The following is a 17,530-nucleotide window of genomic DNA, read 5'->3' as shown; positions in this document are numbered from 1 at the left end:
CCTGCAAAGGACAAGGTGTGACAGCGTCCTTACCCGTTCTAGGACCCTGGAAGCAACAGTGTGAGAATAGCAGGCAGTGGAGAGGCAACAGGAATCCCCTTTGCACAGTTGGGGAAACTGAGGCCCACAGAAGAAAAGGATTTTCCCAAGGCCACCGATGGGAGGTGGTGTGAGATCAGAGGGTAGGAGAAGGCTGCTATGTGCCACCTCCAGGAGGTTTAGCTGGGAGACCTTTCAAAGAACTACAGGTCTGTCCCACAGAAGGGGCTACGGGTGAGCAAGCTGTCACTGGAGGCCTGTGACCAAGACTGGCTGGGCCCTTTCCCAAGCTCATGTAGAGGGGGTTCCCACACTGGGTAGAGAGGGTAGGAAGGTTCCAACCAATCCAGGGGATCTCTGAGCCTTTGGCAATTGAACTGAGATGCAGGCAGCAAGGATGGTACTCGGTGTGCAAAGGAGGAGGCAGGAAGAGAGGCTGGGCAAACCGAAGCCTCTGGAGGTCTTCAAAGCATCTCAATCCCTTCTTTCCCCTGCCCCGACCCCCATCTGGCAGTTCGGAAGGGCACATACCAGGATGTCCAGGCAGGCGGCCTTCAGCAGGGTGATTTGGTCTGCGATGGTCAAGCTGGTGAAGCCTGGCAGACGCTTAGCAAACTCCACAATCTTAATAATGCACTTGGTGGCCAGTTCACTGAATTTGTCCCAGAGGCCCAGGTCCAGTCGGACTCGATGGTCAGCACTGGAATTCTAAGAAGGAGAAAAAATACCATCAAGGTTAATTTCTGGGAAGCCCAACAGAAGGCAGAGAACTCAACATGCTTCCGATTTATGTGCTGGCTCTTCGGTTTTAATCAGGGAGCTTCCTAGTGGCATGGCTGAGTTTTTAGCTCGCATTTATCTTTTAAAAAATGCTCAAAATCTTATCCCTGTACCACTGGATAATCAAGTAACAGATGAGGGGAATCTGGGTAATTATTCCAGCTAATAAGTGAAGAAGGAATAATGGGATGAGGAGTCACATGTTATAACCTTGATGAATTAATGGCTGTAGGCACTGACCATCAGCAGTTGCTAATATCTTAAAAAGAGGCAGCCTGTCATTCGGTGTCCTGATGGAAACATATACTACCAACCATGAAACTGCCAAATCTGAATCAGAGCGAGCCTCTAGTTCTAACTATACGAAAACGGAGGAAACAGAGGAACGTGCTAAACCACACCGTGGGGGATGTGACAGTCAACACCCAGGATGTCAGAGACCCCATAAAACCAACAAACTGGTTTCTTCAACAAATACATTGCAAAGGGAATACAGAGAAATGGGTAGAGAAACTTACAGATTAAAAGCAACTCTACCCACGTGCTCATTAACTAACAAATGACGCAGTTGTGACATGACTAGGCAATGGCGGGTTAATCAGCGGTGACAATGAAGGATGCACTGACACACCCTGCAACACGGATGAACTGTACAAATATCGAGCCAGGTGAGAGAAGACAGGCACAGAAGCCTACACACAGAATGAGTCCATTCAGATGACATTCTGGAAATGGCAAAACTACAGTGACGGAGAACAGAGCATTGGTTCCCAGGGCTTGGGGTGGGGGATGGTTTAGCACGAAGGTGCACAAGGGGGCTTTGTGGAGTGATAGAAATATCCTATGTCTTGATTTGGGTGGTGGTTACAGGACTGCACACTTTTGTCAAACTCATAAAACTATACCGTTAAATAAATAAATGTTACATCATGTAAATTACACCCCGTAGACTTGACTTAGGAAAAAAATATTTTTAGGACACTGATGAACCAGTTACAAGCTGCAGACCATCTGAATTCAAACTCAAATAAAAAAAGAAATTGTGACCTTTATGATTAAATTGGAGATCTGAGATATTAAGGTGTTTGAGATGTTTATTTTCGGAAGAGTAACGACAGCATTGCTGTTATGCTTCTGTTTGCAGAAATGTCTACATTAAAACACATATTAAAATATTTACAGAAAAAATAAGATCTTTGTGATTTACTTCTAAATAATAAGTAATGGGCAGAGCGTGTATGAGAATGGATAGATGAGGAAACGGAGTCGGCTGTGGAGTGATCATGGGTGTTCATTATTCTCTCTACTTTCATACTATGTCTACAATTTTTCATAACAGAAATAAAAGATAAGCCTCAACCGATCTTTCCTCATTTAATCAGCAAAAAAGATGTTCACAGCCCAGACAGGAAATAGAACACTACTATGAACTTGCCAGAAATTACTAAAGGCCTCCACTTTTGGCTAGAACCTCACTTCGACATATCTGGGAAAGTGTTTTTGTTTTTCTTTTCTTTTCTTCTTTCTATAATCTCCAGTACAGGATCGCTGATGTGAATGCAACTGAATGGCCATCTTGGATCTCTGCCTTCTGCCATCCCTCTTCTGCCTCTAGAGTGATTTGGGGGACTACTCCTCCCTCCTTCTCAGCCCTTGGGGTTCGTGTGGGGCTGTTGAACCCTCTCAAATGTAGGGAGGGTGCTTGACTCTAGTTTGGCTAATCAGAGCCTTTGCTTTTCCTGGCCACAGTGATTGGTTCAGAACAGAACAGGTGATCCAGAACTGGCCAATGAGGCTTAATTCTGATACTCTGGTTGGAACAATTAGGGAAGTGAAGCTCTCTGTCAGTGAGGGGCCACCAGGTGGAGAGGGCCTTCCTAACAATGAAGCCAATTTAGAGGACAGCCGAGATGAATGATGGAAAGAGAGAAGAAGGCTGGCCGGGTCCTGAAGATATTGAGCTGCTGGATCCAGCCATGCCTGATTCACACCAGAATTTTTTTTTTGGATCTAAGTTGATTTAACTTCGGTTTCTATCGCTTGCTGCAAGATGAATTCTGACTAATGTGCAGTTATAGCTTAAGACAGTTTAAGTCTGAAAGTTTCACATTCTCTGTACCTCCCAGCCCCAAAACTGTCAAGACAGAGAAGAAGTTCCCACTGTCACCATCCTAGTCTGAACTACCACCACCTCCTGCCTGGATTATTGCAACAGCCTCCTCACTGGTCTTCTGCATCCCACTCTGGCCTCCTTACAGTCTGTTCTTACCAAAGGACTGAAAGGAACCCTTTTAAAACACAAGCCAGACCAAGTTACTCTGCTGCTCAAAATCTCCAATGATTTCTCATCTCGGACTAAAAGTCAAAGTTCTTTCAATGGCCAGCATGGTTCTCCCAGATCTGATCCCTGCTCTGTGACCTTGTCTCTTCTCACCTTCCCCCAGTTCACCCCCTGCCCACCCAGTGACAAGGTCTCTTAACTCTCTTTGAACAAGTGGGGCACGCTCCTGCCTCTGGGTCTTTGCACTGGCTGTTCCCTTCACCTGGATCGCCCTTCCCCAGATATCTGTATGATGCATTTGCTCATTCTTTCTTGTCTTTCTTTAATCAATGTCACTTTCTTTTGAGGCCTCCTAGACTGTTCTACCGAAAATTACTGAGCCTTCCACATTCCAGACTCCGTACCCCATTCTCCTAACCACCCTAATGCTTACTCATTATACAGGGGCTTCTTGTCTCATTTTTCATTGCTGTATTGTCAGTGTTTGGAACAGGATCTGGTACATAGTAGGTGCTCAATAAATATTGATGAATAAAGCAATGTGTGAATGAAGTTCCCACAAATCCTTGCTTATTTGGAATGTCTCAGGACAAGTAACATTTTGAGGATGAGACTCTCCTGGGCCTACTCATGAGGCCTCTGCTGCCTCTAGAGGCAGAACAGAACAATCCAACAAAAGTCAAGCTCCCCCCGCCCCTCAGGCCTGGCGTTTGGACCTCTGACAAATATAAGTAGTTCACTAAAGGGTACCATGCATCCCAAACCAAGGTCTTTGGTTCCTCACCACTGGAAATCAGTCTACAGAGTCAATAAAACTAGCTTTGTTTCTAACGCTGGTGAGGAAAAACAAGAAGAAATATCTGCATAAAGGATGCCATAGATGCTCTACATAGATGCCCTAGAAAAAGTGATGGTTCACGTCGCCTCCCGCAACATGCTTTGCAAAAAGTAGGCATGCATCCTCAAGATTTATTGTATTCTTTTCTCAAGGACCTTGGTGGAATACAGTACACTCGGGGGAACATAAGATCAAGATGTGTGCCATTCGGACTGTAATTAAATTTAATAGGCAGTTTATCCGGTTCGGAGGAAGACACGATAGAGAGGGACAGAGAGGAGAGCTTACAGCAGAAAATCATTTAACAATAGAGTATCCATCTGGAAAAAAAGACATTGCCCCGACCCAGCAAGTGTGAACGAAATCTTCATCAGCATCATATGAGGTTACTTTATCACACACCGGGCTGAGAGAGAGAGAAGCCTGTCGTACCTTCCATTAAAAATAATGCACAGCCATCTTAACGGCATGTAAATCTCACTCACTATTATGCAAACTGAAGGGAAGAGGCAGTTAATAAAACACAAAATAACCTGGTGTTTTATTATACTGGTTGCTGGATTCATAGGCATGAGGTTTAAAATGGCTTATATATTATCTTCCAGCTGAGGCAAACGGAGAGCATGGCCTGGTTTGGTTGGTAATGGAAGCGGTTAGAGGGAGCACTGAGGATGTGTGGTTTTTCTGTAGCTTTTCTGAAACTAGGGGAGAGGGAGGGAGAGAAGGAGAATGAGAAAACGGGGCGGTGAGGAGAGGCCTTTGCTGGCAGCTGAGAAACAGAACCCAAGCAGAAGGGGGAGAGGCAGGTCTTCCCCAAATTTGCGCTCTTTCCTCCTCCCTGGGGGAGAAGCCCCTCTCCAGGCCGCAGGCCTGGCCTGCCCTCCCAGAATGCTGTGCAGCAGGGGCCCAGATGGAGGGCCCGCCCTAAAGTCCCCTAGGGCCATCTTTAGTCGCAGAAGGGCCCAACCTCACTATGAAATCCAATTAAATGGCCATTTTGCCATGAAAATGGGTCCGTTTCTTCTGCAGGCTTGGTTCTTTGCTGCCACTTGCTCCTTTTCTGATTGGACTTACTTTCAAAATGAGACCCATAAATGGAGGTGAGAGTCACCAGTGTTTTTAAAATCCCATTTGGCAGTTCCCGGGCACTACAGTGGTTTAATCGGGGCTGTTTCTTGTTTTTTTTTTAGCTAAAGAGGAATTCAAATAAATTTCTTAGACAGAAGGAACAGTTAAGAGTCCCTGGGAATGCTGGGTGCACCACTGAGTTAGCCCCCTTCTTCCCTAGGCCTGAAGTCTTTGCCCTTCAACCATCCCGAGGCTGATGTCCTTTCATGTTCTGTTTGCAGAATGTTCCTGTCACCTACATTCCATTTCTCCACTTGGTATGTTTCTTATGGAACGACCCCTTCCTCAGGCTTACCTGAAGCCAGGTACTGTTCAAAGTGCTTCACTGTGAACAATAAACTCCCTTTAACTCTCTCGACACCCTCATGAGGTAGCTACTATCATAGTCCCGTTTAGCTGATGTGGAAGCTGAGGCCCACATCAGGCAGTCGGGGCCGGGCTGCAGCACTTGGGCTCCCCACAGCTACACCACATCACCCCTCTTACACTTGGGTCACAACATATTCTACTTGGCCTAACTTTCTGTCTCCTAAAGCCTGTTGTGGCACTTGTGATCTCCATCCTGGCTGGAAACTCCAGATACTCCCGGGAGCTGGCAAAAAGATCCTGAGCATCATCATGAAAAGAATGTTGCAGGCCAGTTTCTCTTTGTGGTCCACAAACACATATCTAGGCACTAGGATAACACGGACTCTGGAATGTTCCAGCTGGGGCATGTCCATCAGTGGTCATATGTAGCATTCTCCTCAGAACCGGATGCTTCCAACAGGTGGGGAGAAAGGCAGCTTGGCAGCCACCCTGCAGCTATGGATTGAAAGACAGGCATTGTCTTAAAGGCATGGTGCAGCCCATGGGTGGAGAGGGCTCTAAGCAACGGGCGATGGGACGGGAAGGTAGCGAGGGTCTCTAAGGACCTCCAAATGTTTCCTGGAAGTCTGGCTAAATGCGAGGGTGCTGCTGCAGGACTCCCCTGAAGATGATGTTTTAGGGGTGCTCCTGGACCTCCACTGTCCAAGATTCTAGGGCCAGGACGTGAACTTGGAGGCGCCCCTCTGGATAGCTGCTGCCCCTTTATTCCTGGTATCTCAGAGATTCAGGGACCTTGGTGGAGTGACAGGTATGGCTTTCACAATGGGACAGCTGTAGGATGGAGGGCATAGATCAGCATTGGATGGCCAAGAGATGCTATATTTTGGGGTGGTCTCAGTTACTGTGAGGCGCCATTGATGGCTTCTTGAACTCCAGGGGCACATCTAAGAAAGACCAACAGCTCTGCCATGCCTACTTGCCAAAGCCTTCTAGCCAGACACAAAGCAGCCAGGGCCCACCCACTTGGCACCGCTTCTCCTGACTAGGAACCTCCCTTAACTCTCTGTGGCTACCGTTCACATACCTCATCCCAGTGCACCAAGGCCCCGCCAGCTAGCCCTAACCTGTCGCCTCAGACTTTGCACCTGCCTCCCACCCAGTCCACTCTCTGCAGAACTCCCTACCATGCTCATGCTATTGCTTGGCTGGAAATGTCTTTTCCTTTTTCTACCACCCAGGAAGATCCTGGGTACTTAGCCCAGTCCCTAGAGAATGTTTTTGTTTAAGAGATGAGGACTTACGATATGTGCAGCCAGAGGTTTCTAAAAATTCACAAAACAGATGACAAAATTTGGTTTTCAGCCAGATGGTTTTGGTTTTCACAAAAGAGCTGCAAGCATGGAAGGGTAAACGTTCATGCACCTCAAAACTGGACTGAGTAGGTGTGATGAGTTGAACTGTGTCTCCCGAGAAGATAAGTTGAAGTTCTAACTCCCAAAATTTCAGAATGTGACCTTATTTGGAAACAGTGTTTTTTCCAGAGGTAACCAACTTAAAATGAGATCATTAGGGCGGGCCGTAACCCCAAATTATAAGAAGAGAAAATGTGGACGGAGACAGACATGCACTGAGGGAAGACCATATGATGATGCACAGGGCGAGGACGGCCATGTGAAGACAGGAGATTGAGCTAATGCATCTACAAGCCATGGAGGGCCAAAGGTTGCCTTCAACATCAGAAGCTATGAGGCAAGGGAGGATTATCCCCTAGAATCATCAAAGAAAGCATGGCTCTGCTAACACCTTGATTTTGGATGTCTAGCTTCCAGAACTGTGATACATTTCTGTTGTCTTTAGCTACCCAGTTGTTATGGCACCCTGAGGACACTGATCCAGTAGGTATATAGTAAATATGTGCTGAGAAATGAAAGAATGGTCTAGGTGATACGGACAGGGCAGGTGTGTTTAATGGCAAAAAACAGGCTCCCAGAAGTTAAGGGCTGGTTCAAGGTCAGAAAACTATAAGGTGGGGGAGTAGGGATCAGAACTCAGGCCTCTTGACTCCCCTGATCTTCCACTCCACCGGAAGCATTTCTCCTGGGAGGCCAACCTCCAAGTTTCAGGTTCTGATGCCCTGGCTGATTACAGTGTTAGTTTCTAAAATAAAAGCCAAGTCCACATATGGCTGGAACTGCTCACAATATCCTTCCTTTTCTAAAGCACTCGTCTCCTGGAATGTCTTTTGGTGGTTTAATGATTCTGTTGGTGGTCATTTTTCTGAGTAGATTAAGGGCTCCTTAAATCTCCATAGCTCAACTTCACGAGCCCCTCGGAGGACAGCTTATGTCCCATCAAGCTCTGCGAGGTGATGAACAGCCCGCACACGGCAGAGGAGCAGAGGAGCAGAGGAGCTCCGGGTTGCAGCAGCAGACGCAGATGGCCAGGGCCGGGGCCCTGCCGCCGGGAACTGCCTCGCTTTCCCACCCACCACGTTACTCTCCAGAACCTGGGCAAGCGGCTCTAAAAAATGACAAGGCGTTCGTAGCAGGGTCACGAGGAGGAGACCTGCCCATTTCGTACATCTCTCTGCCCCTGAAACCATACAAGGCACTCTAGAATATTTTTCTCATTTAACTGTCCCAGTGACCCCGTGACTATTTTAAACCCCATTATACAGCCGAGGGACCTGAGGCTCAAATGATGATTCCAAGGTCACACGACTCCTAAGAAGTGCAGGCAAGATTTAAACTTGGGTCTATGAGGCCCCAAAGCCCAAATGACATAATCGCTAGGGTTTGTCCTCAGGAAGCAGAGTAAATACCCTCAGAGCCAGGATGTTTCCTCTGGTTCACACCCTCATTCTATTTTGGAGAGCTCATCTATAAATAGTCACTCTCTTGCTTCCCACCTTTCCACATGGAAACCCCTACTCCCCCCGCCCCTTGTTTTTAGAAGGGTCACTGATTGGAAACCTTCCCAAAGAGACTCGCTCTGAAGCTTAGGAATGAGCACCCTGCCCAGGCCTGGGCGAGGAGGGTGGTGGGGCATATATTTCTGCCTCTCCCTCCCATCTTGCTGCCTCCTGGGGCCTGACCATTTGTCCCAAATCTACCTTAATTAGGGAAGAAAAAGGAACAACCGTTTCAAAGATCTGTAGGTGGGCGGCTAGCTGCCTTTTTAATTCCTCTCTGCCCACTTATTCCTAAGGCATCTGACAAGGATGCCAGGCTGATGAAGATGGCAGGAAGTTTCCTGGCAGTGGAAGCAACTGCCTATCTAAAAAAAGCTCTCTATAAAAAAAAAAAAAATGCTTGACTCGGAACTAAGAGCTTACATAGAATGTGTTATGGCTGCTCTTATTTATTTATACCCCCACCTACTTCCAGAAAGGATCTGAAGCTGCTTACAATAAAAACAGAGCTAGGTCTGTGTACGGAGAGTAGAATAAAGAGAAATATGGGTGAGAGATTGGATCTGAGCAGCCTTGTTCCCCAAAACGGGCCACGTGCACCTAGAGGCGGTCGGGCTTCCCAGTGGTGAGGGTTCGGCCTCTAGAGATGGAACTTGTGCTTCCACTCTCCCTGCTGGCTCCAAAGAGGCACAGAAAGTCCTTGCAAAGTGCTTGGGACAATGGGCACCAGTTCGAGATTGATGGTGTCACATCCCCAGAGAGAGGTGAAAGGGAAGGGGCCCTGGATGCCCTAAGGGTAGCTGCCTGCCTGAAGCTGTCAGCAGAAGCTGACTCCGAGACTAGGATTTGAATGCAAGCAGCTTATTTGAGAAGAGACCCCAGGGAGCATGGAGGAGGAGTGGGAAGGGGACTAGGAAGAAGAGGTGACCAGTGGAGACCATCCCTGTGGGTACCTGGGAGCCACCTCATGAGAGAACTCTGGCAAATGGTTTACAGAGATCCTAAGAGGCGCTCTGCCCCCAGGGGCAAGGAGGCTGGGCATTTACCCACCAGCTTCTCTGGGTCATTGGGTGGGGGCTCTCCCAGGAGTCAGGAGTGTCAAAGCCGCGCATGTGGGCCAAGCAGCTCTGGCAGCCAGAGGAAGCCTTTGGGCAAGGTCACTGGGATTATAGGGCCCTGACAGCTCCTGCTGCATCCTTCGAGAAGGCTGGATAGGCAGCCTCACTGGCCTGGAAGCAGGTGGAATTAGACCTATGGCATAATGAGGATCCGAAAGGAGAGGCTACTGATTTCAGAGGGAGGCTGAGGGGAGGAAAGGTGGTAGAGGCCCCAGTGAGGCTGGCCAGAAGCCCTGGCTGGATTCCGGGGTGGGCAGGAGCTGTGCTGACCAACGAGGGAGGACTGTCCTGAAGAAGCACTTTGGTCCCAGGCCCCGGGTGAAGCCAGGCCATACCAGGGCATGTGTTCTAAGAAGGGGACATGCTGTACTTTGCGTTTGCCCTGCCCTCCTCCAAAGTCCAGTGGGCACCATTTCACCCGGTTATCAGGTGAGTCAGGGCCTGGGGGATTGACTAAGCCACACTAAGATACCTCCACCTGGGGTCGAGGGGAGGGGACCCTGATACGAGAGGAAATGATCCCAGGGATTGTCATATAACGTCTCTCACCTAGTGACTGGGCTCAAAAGTTTCCACTTCCAGGAAGCCCTTCCTACTCTGATTGCTCTCTTTTATTCCATGTTTTCTGTAGCTAGTAGTAGGATTTATTCCTGGATGACACAGCTACCTCCTCCTAACTAGAAGCCCAAAGGCTCCTGCTCACTTTCGACCTTGTCGACCACCCTCTTGATGTATTCTGTGAATGGCGTCGTGGTTACAAGGGCTGCCCCTGGTGTCAGACTGTTCACATTCAAGCCCCATGTGTTGGCTGTGAGACACGGGGAGAGTTAGTCAGCCCTTCTATACTTCCGTTTACTCAGCTGTAGTCTGTTACACAGAGGCACCGGTACCCGCCTCATAGAGTCCTCGTAAAGAGTAAGAAAATTAATATATATAGACTGCTTAGCGTGGTCCTCTGGCACATAGTAAATATTCAATAAATATTAGCTGTAATAATAATGATGATGATAATAATAAAGACTCCTGATCACAAACTGTTGATTTCTCTCCATTATTTACAGATTAAAATAGACATACCTTTTATAGACAAAACAGTCATTATTTTAGAACTTATTCCGGACATAGAGAACTAAACTCCAAAAGCATATCATGGCATTCTGGGGACTGAATTTACTCTTGATGCAATTATAACAATGTTCATAAGAGGAAAACTAACACTGATTTGTAAAAAAATTTCAGGCGGCCTTCCAGACTCGAAGTCTTTTTCATTCTCACTTTCCACTCGCTCTCAACACGATTCCATCATTTCAGAGTACCCGTTCTCTCTCGTCTTCTCCTTCTGTCCTTCCCCATGGCCATCCCTGGTCAGTTTCCTTGGCTCTTAGGTCAGAATGCACTCACCTTGATATTTAGCCCAATACAGTCCCAGGGATACAGTTGGAAACCAGTAAATATTTCTAAAAGAAATAAAGGATATACTCCTTGGCACTGGTTATTAATCATTTTACTTCTCTATGGTGACCAGGTGCCTGGAGGATCAGTTCATACCCAGAGAATGAATATGTGGCAGATGCTGCTTCTGTCACCCCATTGCTGCAGAGATTATTCCAGGTCCCATCATGGAAGCTTCGCATGGATTGTTTTGTTTCACCTCCCTAACCATTTTCTATCATCCCCATTTTACAGATGGGAAAAATGAGGCTGAGGGACGTTAAATAACTTGCACTCTGTCACACGGCTGATTGGTAATCAAGCAGGTTTAAATTACATTCATCGGGTTCCAGCGCCCTTGCTCTTGATACATGGCATCACCGTCTCTTGGCTCATGGGCCTGCCTTACCTCTTCGGTTGAAATAAAAGCTCCCTTGTGGTGTCCTACCTCGTCCTGCTCTGAGCCTGCTCTGGGTTAGGGCGGTGCTCCCCAAGCCCAGTGGGGGCTCGTCTCGGAGTCCAGCGCCTCCATCAGCTTGGCAGGTAGGTCAACAGCTTCACAGATTAGAGCTGGGCACTCCAGTGTCTCTCCTTCCCCCTGACACCAAGGATCTGGGTGGGCCCCAGAAGGCTGTCCTGGGTCCTGCTACTCAAATTAGGTGAATGGCTTTTGCCATTCAGAGTGTGGTCGCTGTACACGACAAGCACATCGGCGTCACCTGGGAGCTTGTTAGAAATGCCCCACAGCCCAGATCTGCTGCATCAGAGCCTGCATTTTCATGAGATTCCAGACGCTTTATAAGCTCATTGAAGTTGGGGAAGAACTCTTGCTCTAGGTTCTTCCTCTGCTTCCTGAGCCAAAGTCTTCAGCTCGGTCAAAAGACCTGCTTGTCTAACTGTAGGGCCAGCCCTTCAGACGCTGACGCCACCTAACTGTGCAGCCTCATGCTCACCTGGCACGATCAAGCAACAACCTCCACAGCAAACCCTCTGGGCCCGCTCCTGGCCACCACTCCCGTTTTACAGATAAAATGAGGCACTAACATCCAGATGCATGACTACATGTGCCCCAAGAGTTGCTTCACTCCCTGTTCTTTTTTCTATTTGGCATTACCATTTCATCCTGTGTCCTTATGACTTTTCATACTACTCTTTCTCTAGAACACCAGTCACCAAACCAGCAAATGCTATATTTACATTTTTTTAAAGTAAGTTTTCTAGCATATTAGGGAAGCAGCATAAGCCACTTAAAGAGGCCAGAACACATTCTAGTTATATTTATGCGTCCATTCATTCACGTAACAAATATTTATTGAGTGTTTCTTATGTGCCACACACTGGGAATATACACCAAGGAACATAACACACGCAAAAAAACCACATAAAAATATTAAAGTACCTCATGATGTGTCTACCGGCTCATCCCAGACCAGCTAACATATGTTTTCTATCTTTAATCCCACTTTCTCCTCCTCCCCTTTCTTTACTTCTAAGCTCCGTGAAAGCCAATCCCAGCAGAACACTGAGGGGAGAGCGGGGCCACTCACCTACCTCAGAAAAGGTCACGTCTACCCTGTGCTTTTCCTGACCCTGGCTTTGGGGTTACACACCCTCTCCAAAGCCAGACCTTGTCCCAGGGGAGGGCTCCAATAATCTTGGTTGAATCTTACAGTTGGATCAGTGTTTTTTAAAAGATTGACTCCTTGTCCCTCCTGGGCTCTATTACAGGTGTCTGTCATGACCTGTGTAACACCTCTCTAGTTTTACTTGACTCCTTCACCAGACCCTAAGATCCTGTGAGCAGCAACCTTATCTTCATCGTCCATGTCACCAGTGCCTCGCACATGGCCTGGCATATAATAAGTGCCCAATCCTTGTTTCTCGAGTGAATGCATGTACGCATGACTGAGTCAAAGGACACACCATCCTACTGAGAGTGTCCAAAGGCTGCCACACGGAGGGAGGAAGGTGGCCACTGCATGGCCCCGCTCAACCAACACACGCTCTTGGGCTGAGTTTGAGTGGATGTCCCCTCCAGGCCCAGGGCAAAGAGAGAGAGACAGTGTGTGGGTGTGCGCGCGCATGCTTTGTGTGTATGTGTGTGTGTGTGCGCATCTGTGCACCAGGGCCTGTGCCCTCCCAGCAGCCTGGAGGTAGAAGCATCTCTTACCGTGGTGTATTTACCCAGCTGGCAGAGCGAGGGGAAGGTTTCCTGGTGAGCCTTTCGGATCTTCTCTGTGAGATCGTCCAGCTCAGCTGTCATTTCATAGCTTTCCATACATTCCTGTTTCGAAGGCTCCTTCTTTTTCTTGTTCCTGTCATTCCTGACAGCTGGAAATGAGAGAGAAGGCAAGTCAGGGGTCACTAATAGCTGTGTCTGCACTGCCTGAGCTGGGAGGTTCCATCTCCTGATGCTGCTTTGGATTCACTTGACACTCAGAACAGAAAGAGCAGAAAAAGGCACTATAAACATCTCTCCCAAGAAGAGAGGCTTGGCCCAGGAGAGCAGGGCAGAGAGTGAGGTTGGTCTTTCCGTGTGTGTCTGTGCCAACCAGTTCTCAAGGAAAGCTTAGGCTCACCCAAGAGGCTGAGCGCCTCAGTTTGTTTGGAGAGAACATTCTATGTGGACTGGTCATTGAAGAGAGGACTTTCCCAAGCATGTTTCCCTCAACTCCAGAGGGGATGGCCTGAGATGCATGACCAAGGAACCATTCTGCCTGCGAGACACATCCCTGAACAAATCTTTGTGGCATCATAATTAGTGATTCCTAGCTAAATAAGCCTTTTGGTTTGATATTTTGCTTTTCAGCTTTCTGGATTCACTGGCACTTTTGAAGAAATTCATGTGAAAGGTGATGGGATGGTGGGTTTGGTCCCTGCATGTTTTTTGCTTCCTGAACTTTCTGTATTAATCGTATGTCTTTTATTACTTATAATGTTTAAAAAAATAATAATCTATGCATTATGATTCCTTGGCCTAGAAAACCATTCATTCACTCACTCGCTCATTCATTCATTCACTTATTCATCCACAGCTGCTTGACTCCGCATCTCGTTTGGCCCCCTGGACTCTCAGCAGATGGGGGTCTTGGCTTCGGCACACCCCACCGAGCTTTGGGCAGAGCCGGGGCCCAGGCCCTGGGCTGTGGAGCCTGTAGTTCCTCTCACAGCACAGGCCTCTCAGATGACTTCAAATCCGAGTGTAACTCAAAGCTCTGGCCTCTGGCTAGGATCTCCTGGAAAGGAAATTGAAACCCAGGGACGCCGTCAGGTAAAACCAGCCCATGTGCCCCCCTCCGAGGAGTCTGCATTCCCCGGGTACACAGGGGTTGCCAGGCTGGACACTACCTGGCTGTGTATGCCACCACTGTGACCTGGGAATCTGTGCTGCAAAATGACGCAGGGCATAATCCGATCCGTCCTAAGAGGATTTGGCCTGGGTTGCCTCCCCAGCACACCCAGGAATCTGAGAACTGGCAGTTCCCTTGGGTCCACACTGGGATGACCAAGGCCCTGCTTGGAGGTGGGAGGCAGAGGAAGAGGAAGGCGAAAAGGAAGGGGAAAGGAGAAAAGGGGAAAAGAAAGAGAGAGAATGGGAAAGGAGAGAGAGAGTAAGAAAGAGGGGGAAGGGAATGAAAGGAACTGAAAAATCCCAGGGTTTGTATAAGCCACTCACTCCTGGCCAGGAGGCAGGGCGGTCAGGGAGAAAATTCACATTTCTGCAGTATCTTGAACAGGGGAAGTGTGTCTGCAGTGTCTCACTTAACTTTCTTATCAGGTATGCAATTTTAAACCCATTTTACAGATAAAGAAATTGAGCCTAACGGAGGATAAGGAATATGCCCAAGTTTACACTGCTGACAGTTTCTTTCCTCATGTGGACTCATTTATTTCTAAGGAAGTAGATGTTTTTTTTAAAAAAAATAAAAAAATAAAAAAACAACACTAAACCTCTCCAGATGATTGTTATCCCTCGGGAAGAAATGACACTGTTCTTTGGCTCAGAACACATGCCGATCTAGGCGGAGTAGGTACAGAGCGTCAGGTACCCCAGCCTCAGACACAGTCTTGTCCAGTGAAGACTGGCCCACGTGCCCAGATCATTCTCAGCAGGTACGGAATGCACGGTGAGGGTAGCATGGTCCACGGCAGGAAGAATGCAAAGAATACACTCAGCAGAGGAGGGACAGTGAGGTAGGAAAGACGGTGGAGCATGGTGGCAGAGATGACCCTGTGGCTCTACAAATCCGGGTTTGTGGGCAGAGGCTGTGACCGGAAGGCCCGTGTGTGAGCACAGGTGCCCTCTGTGCAAGGTTTCATAGCCCCTCCCCTCCTAGCCCCTGCCAATGACCATCTTCTTTGGCTAAAACAAAAAGTCACGTCAAAGCCACAGGAGTCTTTCCAAAACAGATCCTGAGGAAAACAGTTCAGCAGTCCCTCAAAAAGTTAAACGTGGGGTTATCATGCGACTCAGCAACTCCACTCCTAGGTATGTACCCAAGAAAATAGAAAATATATGTCCATGCAAAATTTGTATATGAATGTGCATGGTAGCACTATTCACAAGAGCCCCAAAGGGGGAACACCCCAAATATCTATCCATCAGCTGATGAATGGATAAACAGAATGTGGTCTACCCATACAATAGAATATTATCGGCCATGAAAGGAATGAAGTACTGATTCATGCTACCACATGGATGAACCTTGAAAACATTACACTCAGCGAAAGGAGCCAGTCACAAAAGGCTACATACATATCGATTGACTGTTTTTATATGAGATGTTCAGAATAAGCAAATTCATAGACAAAGCAGATCAGGGGTTGCCGAGGGCTGGGGTGGGAGACGGACAGGAAGCAACGGCTAATGGCTTTGGGGGTCCTTTTCAGGGAAATGAAAATATTCTGGAATTAGATAGTGCTAATAGTTGTACCACCTTGTGAATATACTACAAATGACTGAAATGTACACTTTAAAATGATGAATATTATGCTACATGAATTATATCTTAAAACAACAAGAATTAATAATAAAACCCGGAGCCCCGAGGGAGGCCACGAGACTCTGAGCACTGGAAGCTGCTCTGACTGGAATCAGAGGATAAGGTGGCACCTATGACCACTTACCACGGAAGTAACATAATGCCACTTACTGATTGTCTAGCAATGGCCAGCCATTGCCTTCAGCAATTTAAGAATTCTAGCTTGCTAAATTCCACAGTGAACCAGGTAAGGCGGACGTTACAATTCCATTTCTACACTCTAGGAACTTGAGGCCCAAGGTTACCCTGTTTGGAAGTAATCAAGTCAGGATTTCAGTGGAACATACATAAAAGCAGGGAGGAGCCACACACGCAAAACCACCCATGATCTCCTGCCCAGGCAGCTCTGGGGGCCTGAGGCTACACTCTTAAGCGCTCCGCTTCACTGTCCTCCTCTCAGCCATGGCCCCATGGAAAATCACCTGGAAAACTCAGATAAGCAAACACAGCTCTAGAGAGTTACCTGGTAAGGAAAGAGGAAAGGACACTCTGTGAGCTGTCACCACTGAGCACAGCACATACACCAAGCCAGAAAGTGAGGCGCGAGTTCAGGTGGGAAGGAGAGCTTGGTGAGCTGAAGTAAGGCACCAAGAGGGGTACTTGGTTGGGTTGTGCAGTGACAGCCCCCACCATTTGCAGAAGAACAGCTGCAAAGCCAGCGCTCAATCTTCTGTGCTTTGGAGCCCAAACTTGGAGCACTCTTAGCAGGTGACCAGTGGACCAGGGACCAGTATGTAAGCTCATGCTGCCTTCCAGACTGTTCCTGCTCTCCCAAAGCAAAGTGCCTCCCCCTACCCCCTGACCCCCATCACTGTTTCTGTGAGCAGAGGACCCCTTGGACTATTGGAAACTCCTCTGCAACTGCAAAATGCACTAACACTTCTGGTGGTGATGTCCCAATTATATAAAGGTTCGTATGTTAACAAACACATTTTCTAAACACGTGGCTTTAGCAGCTGTTTTTCTCAGTGATTTTAAACTGCTGTGGAATGCAGACAAGGTATCTGGGCCAGGCGTGAGGACAGCTGCCAAGAACCACCAAAATCAAGGAGATGATGTAGTGCATAGAACACCACTTGGGCCTGGAGACAGAGGCTCTTTCCAGCTTCCGGTGACTCATGGTTAGTAAATGACAGGGGTGAGCAGGAGGGTGACACAGGTGATGCAGTAGAGCCAGGGGATTTGGTACAAGCACAAACTGCCCCGCTTACCATCACAGAGGAGTCAGCTCCTCTCAGATCTCTTTTCAGCGGGCAGCAGCACCCTCCCAGAGCGGTGTGGTCGGTGAGTCAGGTATGAGAGAGTGAGTCTACTGTAAATGCTTAGAAGCTAAGGCCCTTTCGTGTAGAAATGGGTGGACCTGAACACCGAGGGCTTGGCATTATTGTGGGGTCCCATGGCTGTGAGTAGCAGCGATGCTTCTGAAGAAGCCATCTGATAGCAACACCAAATGAGCAGGTGGACTCATTTGTCCCTTCATTTATATAGTTCATAAAATGATCCCCCCAATTGCTCCCTCCCTCCCCTGACCCTCTACCTAGCCAACGTATTAATGCTAACTACAGTCCCTCTGCTGTGCACCCCATCCCCATAACCAACTATCGACTACTAACTTGTACTTCTTTAGCCCTTCACCTCATTCTCCTAGGCCCC

General features: G+C 48.0%; 1 protein-coding gene across 1 annotated transcript in view; it reads right to left on the bottom strand.

Moving 5' to 3' along the window:
- The window catches only part of RARB (retinoic acid receptor beta), a 160,914-nt gene that overhangs the window by 15,000 nt on the left and 128,384 nt on the right, over positions 1-17,530 (bottom strand). Inside the window, exons 4-5 of the mRNA XM_006905703.3 lie at positions 13,006-13,166; positions 571-747 (exon numbers count right to left, since the gene is read on the bottom strand). Of these exons, the coding sequence (XP_006905765.1) occupies positions 571-747; positions 13,006-13,166 (338 nt within the window). The remainder of the gene's footprint in view (positions 1-570; positions 748-13,005; positions 13,167-17,530) is intronic.

This window comes from Pteropus alecto, unplaced genomic scaffold (genome assembly GCF_000325575.1).
Source record: "Pteropus alecto unplaced genomic scaffold, ASM32557v1 scaffold10, whole genome shotgun sequence".
NCBI lineage: Eukaryota > Metazoa > Chordata > Mammalia > Chiroptera > Pteropodidae > Pteropus > Pteropus alecto.
This window is presented reverse-complemented; position numbering and strand designations above follow the sequence as displayed.